The sequence below is a fragment of the Lepus europaeus genome, chromosome 4, assembly GCF_033115175.1.
Source record: "Lepus europaeus isolate LE1 chromosome 4, mLepTim1.pri, whole genome shotgun sequence".
Taxonomy (NCBI): Eukaryota; Metazoa; Chordata; class Mammalia; order Lagomorpha; family Leporidae; genus Lepus; species Lepus europaeus.
Window position 1 is genome coordinate 126,361,520 of NC_084830.1, and position 16,662 is coordinate 126,378,181.

At 43.9% G+C, this 16,662-nt stretch overlaps 1 protein-coding gene across 2 annotated transcripts in view; it reads right to left on the minus strand.

Annotated features, from left to right (window-relative positions):
- GALNT10 (polypeptide N-acetylgalactosaminyltransferase 10) overlaps positions 1–16,662 on the minus strand; it is a 250,562-nt gene that overhangs the window by 120,604 nt on the left and 113,296 nt on the right. For both annotated transcript variants that reach the window (XR_009865745.1, XM_062188796.1), the window contains exon 3: positions 16,515–16,653. Coding sequence is in view for 1 of the 2 variants with exons in the window: in XM_062188796.1 (XP_062044780.1) it covers positions 16,515–16,653 (139 nt within the window). In the remaining variant the exon portion in view is untranslated. The remainder of the gene's footprint in view (positions 1–16,514; positions 16,654–16,662) is intronic.

Below are 16,662 nucleotides of genomic sequence, written 5' to 3' on the forward strand. Positions count from 1 at the left end.
AATCTGGAACACATGCTGAGTGAAATAATCCAGTCCCAAAGGGACAAATATCATATGTTCTCCCTGATCGGTGACAACTACCTGAGCACCAAAAAGGAAACCTGTTAAAGTGAAATGGACACTATGAGAAACAATGACTTGATCAGCCCTTGCCCTGACTGTTGATGAACAACTTAATACTTTATCCTTTTTAGTATTTTTTGTTGTTGTTCTACTTAATACTATTGGTTGAATTCTGTAATTAATACACAGTTATTCTTAAGTGTTGAAACTTAACTGAAAAGTGATCCCTGTTAAATATAAGAGTGGGAATAAGAGAGGGAAGAGATGTACAATTTGGGACATGTGCAAGCTGACTTGCCCCAAATGGTAGAGTTAGAAACATACCAGGGGATTCCAATTCAATGTCATCAAGGTGGCATGTACCAATGCCATCTCACTAGTCCAAGTGATCAATTTCTGTTCACAATTGATCATAATGATAGGACTAAGAGTCAAAGGGATCACATAAACAAGACTAGTGTCTGCTAATACTAACCAATAGAATAAAAAAAGGGGAGAGAACGATCCAACATGGGAAGCGGGATACACAGTAGACTCACAGAATGGCGGATGTCCTAAACAGCACTATGGCCTCAGAATCAGCCCTTAAGGCATTTGGATCTGGCTGAAAAGCCCATGAGAGTATTTCAGGCATGCAAAGCCAAGACACTCTGGCACACACACACACACACACACAAACCTAAATGAAAGATCTCTGTGAGTGAGATCCCAGTGGAAAGAACAGGTCATCAAAGAAGCAGGTACCTTTCTCTGAAGGGAGGAGAGAACTTCCACTTTGACTATGATCTTGTCTAAATATGATCAGAGTCGACGAACTTGGAAGGCTTCCATAACCTTGGCAACTCATGACGAGAGCCTAGGGTGGTTACTGGCGCCATAAATAAGAGTGTCAATTTGTTAAGTCAACAACAGGAGTCACTGTGCACTTACTCCTCATGTAGGATCTCTCCTTAATGTGCTGTACATTGTAATTTAATGTTATAACTAGTACACAAACAGTATTTTTCACTTTGTGTTTCTGTGTGGGTGCAAACTGTTGAAATCTTTATTTAATATATACTAAGTTGATCTTCTGTATATAAAGAGAATTGAAAATGAATCTTTATGTGAATGGAAGGGGACAGGGAGTGGGAGAGGGAAGGGTTGTGGGTTGCAGGGAAGTTATAGGGGGGAAAAAGCCATTGTAATCCATAAACTGTACTTTGGAAATTTATATTCATTAAATAAAAGTTTAAAAAAAAGAAATTTAAAAAAAAAGATATGGGGATGATAACATTATGAGAAGAGTCACAAGACAGCACATTTAACAGCCACGTGGAAGGAGAAGGAGCCAGCTCCATTCTTGGAAATGGGTAAATGTGGAGAACTCAGTTTTTCATTCCCTCCCACAAGGGTTGGTCCTCCCAGGAGAGGGCATGGGGACTCGGTAAGTTTAAACAGGTGTTCTGCTCTTCTAGACCCAGATCCCACTCTTGGCATCTTAGGCATTCGCCAACTCATGACTCATCCTCCTATTAGCTCACTACAGCCATTCATGTATTCAAGAAATGAATACCTATCACGTACGCTGAGGGAGAAATCACTGTCCTTGTACTGTAGGTTATAGAGTCTAACAGGGGAAGAGGACAAATACTATCAACAGCCAGAGAATATTACCCTCTCTTGCCATCCTGAGCATAGCATGAGTTAAGAATGAAGGTGTTATGAGTTATGAGTGGTGCATCCTGACACCCAGCCTGTGCCTTGCCAACAGGGCGCGGGCCATGAATAGCTGCTGGGTTGAACTGGAGATGGAAGGTGCCTAGTTCAACTCTCGTTTTCTAAGTAAGGAGGTGAGGCACAGAGAAATGACAGCGTGATACCAGCTGGTATTAGACTGAGGCATGGGCCCAGCTCTTCAGTTTACTTATGACACAAAGAAAATCCTTTTGAGACTTTGGATATAAATAACAAATCTAAATCAGACACAGTTTCAGGGAAGTGGCATCTTTCACAATGTTCTAAGTGCTGACTGTTGGCTTGGCAGGTTCATGAGGAGCTGGACTATGCCATCTAAAGAACTAGGATCTTTGGGGAGGGAGGGTATTGATGAACTTCAGCAACTAAAAGCTCGCAGGAAAAACATGGACGCACTAAGTTTTCCTGCTGATCATCCAATCAATGTGCATTCTAATTTATCAGAGGTAGTTTGGTACAGACCTGGAGCTGAAAAAACCTACTACTTGTCCTCATAACCTTGGACAAGTTACCAAACCTCTTCAAGCCTCAGTTTCCTCCTTTATAAAACGGACTTAGCGTTTTGAGCTGAGACATGAATAGGGAAGGACATGTTGACATTCTGTAAACATAAGGGTACATCAGACGCCATCTGGATTCAAAAAGGACATCTGTGTTGGTCAAGTCAGTCATCAGGCTCCCCTGCCCATGCCCTCCCTTCTGACAGACTGACCCAGTCCAAGGGCTGGCTAAGGAAGCAGACGTGCTAGGCTGCATATCTACCCTTTCCCCAGCCAAAGCTGCATGGGGACCGAAGCACAGCCTTTACCCAAGCGATGTCAATCCACTAACCTGCCAGTTGTCAATGACTTTCAAGAAACCTGAGCCTGTGTAGGTTTCTCCAGGTCAATCAAATTTTCTTTCTTGGAGACACAGCTTTGATGTATGGAAGGAGGACCACGGAATTAATTGGGGGAGGGGGAAGACAGTACAGAGAGAGGAGCTCAGGCCTTTTGATGGTGAGATCCAGAATTCCTGGTGTCAAGAGGGTCATAAGTGACCCTGGAGGTCTAATTAGGAAGTATCTTCCCGTTTCAGACACACAAAGGCCTGGCTGTGTCATGGCTCTACTTCCTCTTCCCAGAGAGTTGGACCGTCTGGCTTTTCCCATATTCTACCTCGTTAACATTCCTATTTCTCATTATTATTGCTTTTGCCTCCTGGCACACAGCACCTGGTTAGTTGAAGTAACCTTGAAACCAAGGAAATCTATCCTATCCCTAAATCCATTCCCTGGAATGAAAAACCAAAAGCAAGCATTTAAATGTTGTGCCATGGCTGTGTCAGTTAATTTTTATTTTTTCTGTATGATCTTGAAAATAATTAGGTTATTTATTTTTTTGGAATCAAGATGTCTAAACTTTAGAAATATCACTCAGACGGAAACCTGGACTTGCAGGTCATGGACTCTGAGGCTGCTGGGCCACCTTGTGACTGTTCTATAGGATCTGCTCCATGGATTCTGTACCCACGGGGCCACCATGACCTCGGGAGCAAACACTTGCAGGGCCCTTTACTACTTCCAGACTCTGCACACTACAGCACATTGTTTTCTGGTGATTACAAACATAAATTTTGTTGTTGTTGTAGGGAAACAATAATTAAAAAAATCCTTGTGGCCCTGTTTGAAAGTTCCCAGTGCTTGGACTCCTAGATAAATAATCTTGTGGGTTTGGGTGCTACTTTAGCACCTTCTAATAAGAAACAAATCCTATTGCCCTCTTTCGCTAGGTAGACGACAATTCTGGACTTTCCACGGACCAGATGGGGCCTCTTGGGAGCTGGCTTTTGTGATCTGAGGAAGGTAAGAGTCAGGATCCTTTTGGGTCAAGGAACAAGGCAGAGGCCAAACCTTGTTCTGAGGTGCATGCATGACTTCAACCTAAAAAGCCAATGAGAGCTACCAAAGGACTCAACTCTCATCTTGTCTGTGCTTCTTGTTACACAGATGTGGAAACTGAAGACCAAGATGAGGAAGGAGTTCCCAGGATCAGAGAGTCACAGCACATCTGCATCTCAAACAGCAGCCCTTCATCCATGGCTAAGAACTGTAGAAAGGTAGCTTCTTGAGGACGCAACAGCAGGTGTGATGAGGAAAGGGAGTGGGCTGCAAAGACACTAAGACCTGGGTTCCAATCCTGCCTCCACCACTTGGAGCTGGGTCGCCTTGGGGAAGTCATAACCTCCCTGAGTCTGTTTCTGCTTTGAAAAAACATGGATATAAATCCTTCCAATTGAGGCTGTCACATGAAGTGAAAGAGGTACCACATGTGAATGCAGCTGGTACAGTATCTGGCACATAAATACCAGTTTTCACTTCACAGTGTGGGTCATTTTCCAGCAAATGGCTCAAGTTCAAAATTCTGGGATTCTCCCTTCTCTATTTCACACACAGGACAATCCCTTATAAGACATAACTCTCAGAAAGACCATGTTCAATGGGCACTGGAGTCACCACGAAGCTAAGCACAAGTTATAAACGGCTCTGAACTCTGGAACTAAAGGCAGAAATGGAGTCTCAGTGGTCAAGTGTGAAAAGTCCCTGTCTCCCTCTCCCCATGTCCCCTTCAGAGGCAGAACTAAGGCCCCCTCCTGACACACACCAATCTTCAACTTCCTTCTCCAGCTGGGGCTCAGCTCCTCCATCATTCCCCACTGTTGCTGGTGGATAAGGCAGGTGCTGGCTTTCTCTTTAACACAGTTTGGCTGGAGCCGGAAGAGCACAAAGATCAGTGTGACAACAAAAGCCATGGCTGACATCTTTATGAAGGCCCTTCTCCATTCAAGGGAGGTTGTGCTGAAAGCCAGCCAAATCCACCTGCTAGTCCCCCTTGTCAACAGACAGCTAGGGAAACACAAAGATTTATCATCATGATTAATCCAGATTTCTGTATCATCAGTTCATCACCAGTTCAGCAACCTCCATGACTTGCACCTGAGACGTCAGATGAACGCAGTATTTCCAGGACTGTGGTTTGTGCTGTCTTTTCCTACCCTTTACATTTACATTTTGGAGCCACCTTTGTTCAGATCATATCCAGGGCTAAGACAGTTATGAAAATGACAATGAGCACAAACCCAACAACAGTTTCTTCACATTGCTGTCCCACATGCTAAGATGTTTGTTCCTCCTAAAGATATTATGTGCAATGTATGCCATGTACCCAACCTTCAAACAAAGGCTGACAGCAGGAAGGAGGAACTCTGGTTAATGAATGTCATACCCAACACATCAAATAAAAGCCATAAAGACTACATTCCGGATGCCAGCTAGGTGCTAGCTGCTAGGCGAAGAGCTGTTAGGAGGAAATGGCCTTTAATATCAAGAGCCTGATGACTTGTGAAAGAGGATATAAAAATGTAAAGATATGTGTTCCAGGATGTTTTTTTTGCCACCCTGTCTCCAGAAGCAGAGAGCTAGAAACAACCTGTCTACAGGGGAAAGGCTGAATTGATTATATTCTAGTGAGTATTACACATTTATAATAAATGTTTCAGAAATGGGACCATAATATATTAAACGAAAGCAGCTACTTTTTAGAATAAAATGCATAGGGGCCAGCGTTGTGGCACAGTGGGGTAAACTGCTGCCTAGGTCACCAGCATCCCATATCAGAGGCCCAGTTCGGCTGTTCAGCTTCTGAACCAGCTTCCTGCTAATGTACCTGAGAAGGCAATGTAAGTACTTGGACCCCTGTCTCCCATGTGGGAGACCCAGTTGGAGTTCTAGGCTCCTGGCTTGGCCTGGCCCAACCCTGGCCATTGGTGGTCATTTAAGGAGTGAGTCAGTGGATGGAAGATCGATCTTTCTCTTTGTATTACTCAGCCTTTCAAATAAATAAAACTTAAAAAAAAAATAGAATAAAATACATTTGGTACAATTACATTTTTGTAAAACAAAATGCACCCTTAAATGCCATTTATATACCTACATATGTTGCATAAGCAAACAACAATGGAAAGCTACATACTAAGTTGTTATCATTCAGTCTCTAGGCAGATTTAGGATTAGAGTGTGGGGGTGGAGTGGAGGGGAAAGGGACTATTGATTTCTTCACCCAGAAAGAGTGTGGAGAAGGAGGCTTACAATCAGGAGGACATCATGTCCTCTTTTCTGTACCAGTACTCCTAAACTCAGCTGGATGGCTTGTCTGATCATCATGCTGCCCTTGATACTATCTTAATGAAGGGATAGCACGGAAAATCGCCTTTATCTTTCAGCCATTATTTTCTTTTTGCTTAAATCCTTTCAAGGCCAACACCACTTAGAAATCGAACTCATCTCTGTAAGCAATTTTACTGAATGTTATTTATTTGCTCCTGGACAAGCATACATTACCTTCAGCATGGGGCGTGAAATGCAACTGGAAGACTGTGCCAGTAGTGTTTGCTAGATTTATCTGGCGAATCCTGCTCACCATAGCTGGTCCAGGAAGCTTTAGGCACAGAGGATTAGAATTTAAAGACACCTCCCTTCTTGTCTGTGAGACATAACCTCAGTTTGCACATGATGCAGTATGCATATCCAACATCCCTAGAGGCCCAGGTTGGAGGCTTTTTTTGCCTCCTCCTAGCTTTGGGAACTCTAGCCACGAGCTTAGCTTCTCTACAGTTCAGACTGTACATCTTAAAAGGGAGCTAGTGATCCTCATTCGGTACACATGATTTCAAAGAGGCTGGAATGACGGAATAGTCTGGGACAGTGTTCTTGTAAACCAGAAAAAATGCTGAGCATGCAGGAAATAAAATTCATTCATAAAAATACTAAGAATAGAAATCAGCATGACAAGGCTGGTAAAGCTTCCAGCACGATGCCTGGCACATTGGTGAGTAAATAAAAGTACCATATAAGGGGGAGATAGTATTCTTCATGGAGAACAGAAGATGCAGAGAATGCACCTGTTGTAGAAATGATAAAAGAACACAAACTCTAGCTCACACGGCTGTCAAGGGGTTTGTAGCTAGCAAAAATTGTAGGGGGCACAGGTCCACTTGGTTTTTAGTTGACAGGCAGCACGTATGCTTGTAAGCTATTAATCTCCATTTCAACCCAAGGGCTGAATTCACTGAAATCTGTTTTAAAAATCACAGTGAAGAAGTCAATTTGAGAAATTTTATTGGCTGTCATTTTATTTTAAGGCTTATGAGCTCCTTTAAGTCCCAATATTAGGTCTGATGGATCAATAACTGCTATCTTGGAAAAAACATGATTGTTCAGAAGAGAGACACTGGCTTCCAGAGGGCAGCTGATTTAAGTCTTCTGAAAAAAAGTTAGTGAAACTCCAAACAAAGCTGGACTTTCCCCCTTCCCAGCTTACAGATCTCAGCTGCCTGCTAACCACTTGCCAGTCTGAGGAGTCTGTTTCACATCCCAAAAAGCTTTGGGGCTCTAATCTTACATTGAAGCATACCATTAAAAACTACCAAGTGAGCTTACACTACCACATGAATCATGATTTTAAAAAGGGTTAAAAACTGCTAATAAGTCCTAAATATGTCTTCCCAGCCTGTCACTGGTGTGCAAAGGTCTGACAAACTGTTTCTGCACCAGACGGGTGGGTGCAGGTGCAGACTTCAGCCACTCATTCCCATCCAAAGAGTGGGAAATGGTGGGCAGTGCTTCTGCTATGACCCACACATGGAACACAGACTCCATCACATTACACATTACAGTTAAGGGCCGGTCTTGGATAATCTTTATTTTATTAAAAATTTATTTATTTTTATTTATTTACTCATCTATTTAAGAGAGAGCGATACAGTGAGCACTTCCATATGCTGGCTCACTCCCCAAACACAACTGCTGGGATAGGACCAGCCTGAGGCCAGAAGCTGGGAACTCGTCCAGGTGTCCCATGTGGGTGGCAGGAACCACTCCCCCAAGGTGCGCATTAGCAGGAAGCTGGATTCAGGAACCACAGCAGGGACTTGAACCGAGGCACTTGGATATGCATTCTCAATTGGCATTGTAACTGCCAAACTAAAAGCCTGCTCCTCTCCTCATTCTCTCATACCCACGCTGCTTGCTGTTGTCTGCCCCTTCAAAGCAGATCTAGAATCCAGTCTTGGCTACTCTGCTGCTCCCACCATGGTCTGAGTCACTATCACTCCTCTGCCTCGCTGTAAGATGTTCCCAACAAGTATCCCTGCTTCACCCTGGGCCACCCACAGTCTATTCTTAAAATAGCAATCAGCAATCAAAGTGATCCTTTCAAAATGAAAATCAGATCATGTGGCTCTCTGCTCAAACCCTTTAGTGGCTTCCTGTCACTCACTGGTAAAAGTCCCAGCCCCAATCTGACTGCTCAACCTCATCCAGATACCTCTCCAGTCCTGCTTCTCTCATTACTCCCATCACTGGGCTCCAGCCACACTGGCCTCCACAAGCCAAATGTGGTGGCCTCAGGGCCTTTGCATTTGCTGTTTTCTCTGCCTGTCAGGCAGTTAACTGCGCTTCGAGGCCCCTCAGTCCTTTGCAGCTCTGTTCTCAGAGAGGGCTTCTCTGACTAATGAAATAAAATCCACTCCACTCTTACGACTTTCTCTGTGCCTTTACCATTCTGTTTCTCTTTTCTCCTACATCACTTACCACTATCTGAAAAATTCATATATTTATTGGTTTGCTGAAACTATGCATCCTCCCATGCACAATGGAATATATGTTCCAGAAGGGAGTAAATTTTGTCTATTTGTTCACTGCTGTTTTCCCAGGGTCTAGATCACACAGAGGAACTCAATAAATATTTGCAGAATGAATGAATGAATGATAAGAGGACAGTGACAAAGGACCCATAGGCTGAAAATCTTTACAAGGCAGGAATTCTCTGTGGATCACCACAGCGTGCCTAAGTAGGGCCTGCAGACTGGAGGTAGAAAGGTGGCAAGGGAGCTCCCAGTGAAGTTACCTTAGATTAAGTTCCTGATTTAACTTGCTCAGTCAGGTAGCCATGTAGGGCAGGGGCCAAAGAAAGTAGGCAGCAGCTTCCCTTGGCCCCCAGGGTGCAGTTTTTGGATCCATTGAGTTTCTCTATTGTTTCTCTATTTCCTAGTCCATTGATCTCGGCTACTATCTTTTATTTCTTTTCATCTGCTTACTTTGGATCAATTTGATGTTACTTTTCTAGCTTCTCAAAGTTGAAGCTGACATAATCAATTTGAGACCATTCCTCTTTTTTTAAAATTTAATCATTTATTTGAAAGGTAGGCTATAGAGAGGGAGAGGCAGAGGCATAGAGAGAGGTTGTCTTCCATTCACAGGTTTACTTCCCAAATGGCTGCACAGCTACGGCTGGGTCAGACTGAAGCCAGGAGCCAGGAGCTCCATCCAGCTCTCCCACATGAGTGTAGGGGCCCAAGTATTTGGGCCATCTTTCTCTGCTTTCCCAGATGCATTAGCAGGGAGCTGGATTGGAAATGGAGCAGCAAGGACTCAAACTGATGCCCATAAGGGACACTGGCACTGCAGGCAGTGATTTAATCTGCTATGCCATGGCACCAGCTCCTTATTTTCTAATACAGGCATTCAGTGTTACAAATACTGCTTTAGTGACACCCCACAAATTCAGATGAATTGTACTTTCATTAAGTCCTAAACACTTTCTAATTTTCCTTTTGATTTCTTCTTTGACCCATTGGTTATTCACAAGTTAGTTTCTAGATTTTGAAAAATCTTAAGAAATTTTTCAATTATTGCTGTCTAAATTCAATTCTGTTACGGTCAAAGAACATATTTTGTATTATCTGAATCCTTTCAAACTCATGGAAACTTATTTCTGGCCCAGGATATGGCCTATCTTGGTAAATTTTCCATACACCCTTGGAAAAATGTACATTCTGGTGTTAAGGAGGAAGTATATTCCATACATGTCAATTTCGTCCCATTAGTTGCAAGTATTGTTCAGGTCTACTATATCCTTGCTGCTTTTTTAAAAATTGAGACAGAGGTATATTGATTTGGCTATGCCTATTTTTCCTTGCAGTTCTACCAGTATTTGTTTCCTGTATTTTGAAGCATGCTATTAGATACATAAACATTTAGAATTGTTAAATTTTCTTTATGAAGGACCTCTTTGTATAAATCCTTTTTTAAAAAAATAATTATTTATTTGAAAGGCAGAGCTATGAAGAGAGAAGGAGATATTGAGAGATCTTCCATCTGCTGGTCCATTCTACAAATCGCCACAATGGCCCAGGCCAGACCAGGCCAAAGCCAGCAACCTGGTGCTCCATCCTCATCTCCCACATAAGTGGCAGGGTCCCAAGTACCTGGGCCATCTTCCACTACATTCCCAGGCACATTAGCAGAGAGCTAGATGGGAAGTGCAGCAGCCAGGACTGGAACTGGCATTCACATGGGATGCTGGTATCACAGGCAATGACTTAACCCACTGTACCACAATGCCAGCCTCAACAACTTTTTTTTTAAGTTTATTAATTTTTATTTCTTTGAAAGGCAGAGCGAGAGAGCGAGAGAGAGAGGGAGAGAGAGAGGGAGAAAGAGGAGAAAAGTGAGAAGGCTCCTATCTATTGCTTCATTCCTTAGATGCCCAAAAAGTCAGGACTGAGCTAAGTTGAAACTAGGAGCCCAAAACTTCATCTGGATATCCCACATAGGTGGTAAAGATCCAAGTACTTTAACCATTGCCTCCCAGGATGCATTAGCAGAGAAGTGAATTGGAAATGGACTAGCCAGGACTCAAATCAGCAATCCAATACAGGATGCAGGCATCCCAAGTGGTGGCTTAACCCACTGTGCCACAATGCCCACCCCTTCTTTATTCCTAGCAATATTTTTTTTGTTCTGAAATTTAATTTGACCAATATTAATACAGGCACTAAAGCTTTTTTTGCCTAGTTTTATGGTGATATATCTTTCCTATCTTTTAACTTATCTGTATTTTTGTGTTTAAAGTTTGTTTTTTTTTGTTTTTTTTTCAGGTAGCAAGTAGTTCTATCTTACCTTCTCATGTAATCTAACAATCTCTATCTGAAATGCTTTTCCATCTAATGTGGTTAGTGGTATGGATAGGTTCAAGCCCAGCATCTTTGTATTTGCTTTCTACTTCTTCTTTCCAATCTTTATTCTCCCTTCCCTCTGTTTCTGCCTTCTTTGGATTAAGTGAATTGTTTTCATGATTTCATTTTATCTCCTTTGTTGGTTTATTAGCTACAACTCTTCAGTATTTTAGTGTTTGCTTTAGGGTTTATAGTATACATTTAAATTCATCATAGACTTTTTTTTTTTTTTTTTTTTTGACAGGCAGAGTGGATAGTGAGAGAGAGACAGAGAGAAAGGTCTTCCTTGTGCCGTTGGTTCACCTTCCAATGGCCGCCATGGCCGGCGCGCTGCGTCCGGCACACTGCGCTGATCCGAAGGCAGGAGCCAGGTGCTTCTCCTGGTCTCCCATGGGGTGCAGGGCCCAAGCACTTGGGCCATCCTCCACTGCACTCCCAGGCTATAGCAGAGAGCTGGCCTGGAAGAGGGGCAACCAGGACAGAATCCGGCGCCCCGACTGGGACTAGAACCCGGTGTGCCGGCGCCGCTAGGTGGAGGATTAGCCTGTTGAGCCACGACGCCGGCCATCATAGACTACTTTTAAATATTATGCCACTCACACACAGTATGAGAATCTTACAGAAGTGCATTCCTGTTTCTCCTCTCTAGCATACATTATGCTTATTATTATTCTCCTCACTGGCATACATTATGCATTTTCAAATATTTTCAACCAACAAAGCTATTATTTTTGGTTACACAACTGTCTTTGAAATGATTTAAACAATAAGAAAAATGATGTATTTTTACCCACCTAGCTTCTGTTTTCAGTGACTTTCATTCTTTTTGCATCAAGATTCCTATTTCCATCTGCTTCTGTTAAATGATATTTTCACTGAGTGTAGACTTCTAGGTTGACAAGAGTTTTTGTATCAGCACTATAAAGACGTTGCTACAGTGTTATTGCTTGCACTGTTTCCAAGGAAAATTTCCATCTCTTAGGGATTATTGGCCTTCATTGCCTGATGTTCAGTGTCTTAAAAACCATTGCTTCATCTTGTCATCCAATCGTGGCCTCCAAATAGCATTTTATGTCTATGCATATATACATAATGGAGCATTATTATTATTATCATTGCAACAATTTGGTTGACTTCCTATGCTGGCAAGTCTCCATGTATTCAGTGTACATATTTAACACATTTGTCAAAGTTATTAAGCTATACTTTCCTTCCTTGTTGCTTCTACTTTGTAACTTGTTGGATGTGTAAAGGTACGCAGTAGATACTGAGCTTATAAATTCTTTCGAGGAATTCAGCACATACCATAAACTAATCATGTTATTTGAACAAAAAGGAGCAAGGAAACAGGCATGGGCATCTGGTACACAAAGAATCCACTCAGGTTCTTCACTACTGAAGTCAGATCCCAATGCCTGGAGAAAGCAGGTCAGGGTTACAGGCTGCTTTCATGTCCTCTAGGGAAGATCTCTGTGTGAGAGACACTGACCACCCACAGTGGGGTAGGCACAGGGATAGGCAGACCCCAGCCACTTCAACAGCAGGGTCTCCCTGTGCCATCAGCCCTGTGCCCTGAAGGGTCCTCCCTGTTTGGTTGCCTAGGAGCCTGGCAAGGTTCCCCAGGGAGCATGGAAAGTGGGCCAGCCCACCAGTCAGCCTCTGTTCACACTACGCGGCGGGAGGTGCAACGCAGAGGCCTGCTCCGAGCCAGCTGGCCACCTCCCACGCGCAGGCCCAGCTAGTTGGGGCCAAACTGCCTCCTTTCCGTTCCCCATGGCTGTGCGTTCCCCAGCGTAGCTCCTGATGGAAGCAAAGGCAGCTGGCACAAACAGTCCTTCAATCCTGTTCCTGACACGCTGTTGCCAAAATTCAGTTTGAAGGAATAAAAGGCAAACATAAACCTCAGCTCCTGCTGGAGAAGTTGCTTAAGCTAAAAGAAACCAATGGGAGCGAGTGGCTCAACTGCTCTAATTCACGGACACATTTCTGCTGTCAAACCCCAGGAAAGAATCCCCCCTGGAAAAAAAGCCAGGCTCTTCAAACCGTCTGTCAACTCGTTTCTGAAGAGTCGGCTCCCACAGCCAGCGATTATGAAAAATGAGCGGGCTGGTAATAGGGGTGCCCGAAGCCTCCTTGGCTCAATTCCCATCCACCTGAAATGGGTCCTTTCCCACGTCAGTCCCAAAGACCCCTCTGCCCAGTCGGTGGGGCTGAAGTTGCTTCTCCGAGCAGTGCCCATGATGCACAATATGACATGCATCACTGTAAGGGAAATCACTAGACTTCAATCCGGTTATCGACATTTATCCCCCACTGAAATACAGGCGTCCATGTGCTGCGTACAGGGAGTAACAAGATCTAGTGGTAGTTCTCACAAGACCTTCATTTTACCACGGTGGTGAGTGTGCATGCCACTCCAAGAGGTCTTAACATACTGTGAAATGATGTCTTTGGGTGACAGTGCCGCTGGTGCTCTGCTGCCTGCCTACCCTCATAACGGAAGGGAACCCCAAACTCCAGTTAGAGGCTAACTAAAAGAAAAATGCACTGTTTTTCTCATCCTCATGTTTAGACTCCCATGAAATAGATCCATTGACACTTCTGTGAACCTCAAGACTCCTAGATAAAGAAGGCTGCTGTCTGTACCTGCAATGTCCTTTTCAACTCTCCATTATCTGGTTGGCCCTAGTGGGTCTTTCAGGATTCAGCAGAGGGCACCCCTTGGGAAAGCCTTCTGAACTCTCCTAAGGGTGGCAAAGGCTCAAGTGCATTCCCTGGGGTCCCAGAGCACACCATGTCTATGCCGTTATTGATCTCAATTAGGCTATAATGAGCGGCTTATGCCATTCAGCTCAATCCACCCCCCCACCCCACCCCCCCGACACCTGCACAAGAGCATGAGTTCCTCTGAAGTAGCAACAATGGATCATTTATTGCTGGGTTCCTGGTATTCAGCACAGGGCTGGACACACGGAAGACCATTAATATTCATATACATTGACTAAATGAATAGACAGATGGATGGACCAAAGCTGTGACCACAGCCAGTCTTTTTCCTTTCAAAAATGTTCCTTTTTTCATATCAGTGATTCTCAACTCAGTTACACGTGAGCCCCAGGCCACACCTTCAGACATTCAGATTCCAGTGCTCAAGGCTAGGTCCCTAAGCTTTTTTTTTTTTTTTTTTTAACCATCCAGGTGCAGCCAAGGCTGAGAACTTACAGTACTACAAGAACAGCAGCTGAGGTTAGAGTGCAATGCTTCTCAAGTGAACTTCTTTCCCAGACCCAGGAAGATGAAATTAGTGCAGAATTTTGAACTCTGTTAGTGGTTAAACATATAAACTGAGGTTCTGTCTCTCACAGTCAGCTCACAGTTCCAAATCCAGAGACAGATGTGACAGCTGAACTACACTCTCAGACTCAGAGGAATAAAATCTAGGGCTTGGCAGTGAAGATCATGAAACAAATGCAAACCCCTGAGGCATGCACACTGAAGTCCCTGCTCCACCCATACATCAAGGGAATAATGGTTGGGTAAGGGCCCTATCCTGGATGATAGCACTTCTTTTAGGTGAGCCTTCCCAGCTTAATTTTGTCACCTACAAGTAGAGATGATAATAACAACGCCGACCTCAAAGCAGTATTGCAGGGAAGAAAGGAGGTAATGGGAACGAAAGCATTTTGTAGGTCACCAAGCCTGCTACCAGGATTCTTTATTACTGTTTTCCACCAACTTACTTCTTTTTTTAAAAATTTTTATTTATTTGAAAAGCAGAGAGACAAAGAGATCTTCCATTCACTGGTTCACTCCCCAAATGCCAAAAGCCAGTAGCCTGGAACTTAATCCAGGTCTCCCATGTGGGTGGCAGGGACCTGCTGTTTCTCAGGATGTGCATTAGTGGCAAGCTGGAATCAGAAGTGGAGCTGTGACTTGAACCCAGCACTCTGATATGGGCTGCAGACACCCCAAGCTGAGTCTTAACCACAGTGATAAATGTCTGCTCCCTCATCCTGAGTTTTTATCAGCGGAAAGAACTTCATGGATCAGTGATTAAGAAAATGGATTCTAGAGCCAGACTCCTTGGGTTCAAATCCTGGCTCACATCTTACCATCTTATGCAAACCACCTAACCTTTTCGGGCTTCAATTTCTCATCTGTGGAATGGGATGATCAATGGCAACCCTGGCCGAGCTAATGCACTTCAAATGCCTGCCACAGCAGTTTTCATGCTTGAAAGTGTATCTGAATTACCTAGAGGGGGTGTTAAAATGCTGACTACTGGGCCCCGCCCTGAGCTTTTGGTTGGGGTCCAAGACTCTACATGTCTAACAAGTTCCCAGGTGACACTACTGTTGTTGTTCTGAAACCTGCACACTGAGAACCATGCCTGATGCAATAAGTTCCTAGTAAAGTTTCAGTTGTGATTATCTTTTCCTGGGCTCTATTTTCTTAGTCCTTGAACAAAGCTCTGTATGCCCCAGCAGCTACATGGTACCAGCTTTGTGTAGAAGCAGTTCTGAAATCCACTGGCAGTGTTCTCAAAGTGTGGTCTCCAGGAATCTGATCCAACTCTCTGCTAATGCACCTGGGAAGGCAGCAGATGATGGCCCAAGTGCATGGGTCCCTGCCACCCATGTGGGAGACCCAAGAGAGAGATCCTGGCTTTGGCTTGGCTCATCACTTTTGTTGTGGCCATTTGGGGGAGTGAACCAGCACATGAAAGATCTCTCTCTGTTTCAGTCACTTTTTCAAACATATAAATAAATCTTAAAAAAAAAAGGTGTGGCACCCAAACCAAGCAGCACCAGTTCTTGGGTTCCAACTCAGACCACAGCCTTGGGAGTGAAGCTCAAGATCTGGTGTTTTAACAGCTGTTCAGGTGGTTCCAATTCATATTGAGTTTAAAAACTGCTCTATTAGAATGTCCCCATCATCACCACAATAAACCTGACTGAAATGTACAGGAGGAAGAGGATCTCAGGGTCCAGAATTTAGTTTTTGTTTGAACTGGAATCTAAGACTTGCTCAGCTTCTTATTTACCTTACTGCCTTAATTGATTAATGACACTCCATTAAACCTCACTGTTCTCATCTGTAAAATGGGCATCACTCCAGGAACCTGAGGTGATGCAAATGAAGGATCTAGTATATACTATGCCTGGATTCTGCAATGTTTTTGCACCAAAATAATCTTCTTTCTGAATTACAATTTCCATGAACGTTTTGGAGCACCCTTGTATACAGGTACATAAGATAGCTAAATATTTTTTGGAAAAAAAAAAAAAAGGAAAAACATAACACAGAGAAAATGGAGTGTGAGGGATGTGCGTGCCTCTGCAGCCGTGCTCCACATGGAGGCGTGAGCTGCCCCGGGGCTCGAGCACAGGTGAAAGGCAGCGGTTACAGGGCTCCAACTCCCAGGACTGAGGAGGGAGGCTGACTCTCCCAGGGAGACAGCCGCTTCCCCCCACCCAGCCCCGTGATGCCAGCTCTGAATTCAGCAGAATCTCATCGCGGGGGCCTTTGCACAAAGGCTCTGGGTAACAGGAAGAGATCTCTTCCAGTAGCACCTAGTGTATCTGCTGCTTTAAGTAATTCTCAACAAGAGCCAGGGGTGAAATCCTTAGATCCCAGAAGATAAGAGGTGTTACACTCACTTGGGGTGCCGGATATCAGGCAGAGAGCGATTCAGGGAGATTTTATCACTGACGTAGATGTTAAATCCATTTTCTCGGTATGCCTGGTCCACTCTCTCGGCGTCAGTCATGGGGTAAGGTCTCCCTTGTTCTCCATTTCCTAGCAACA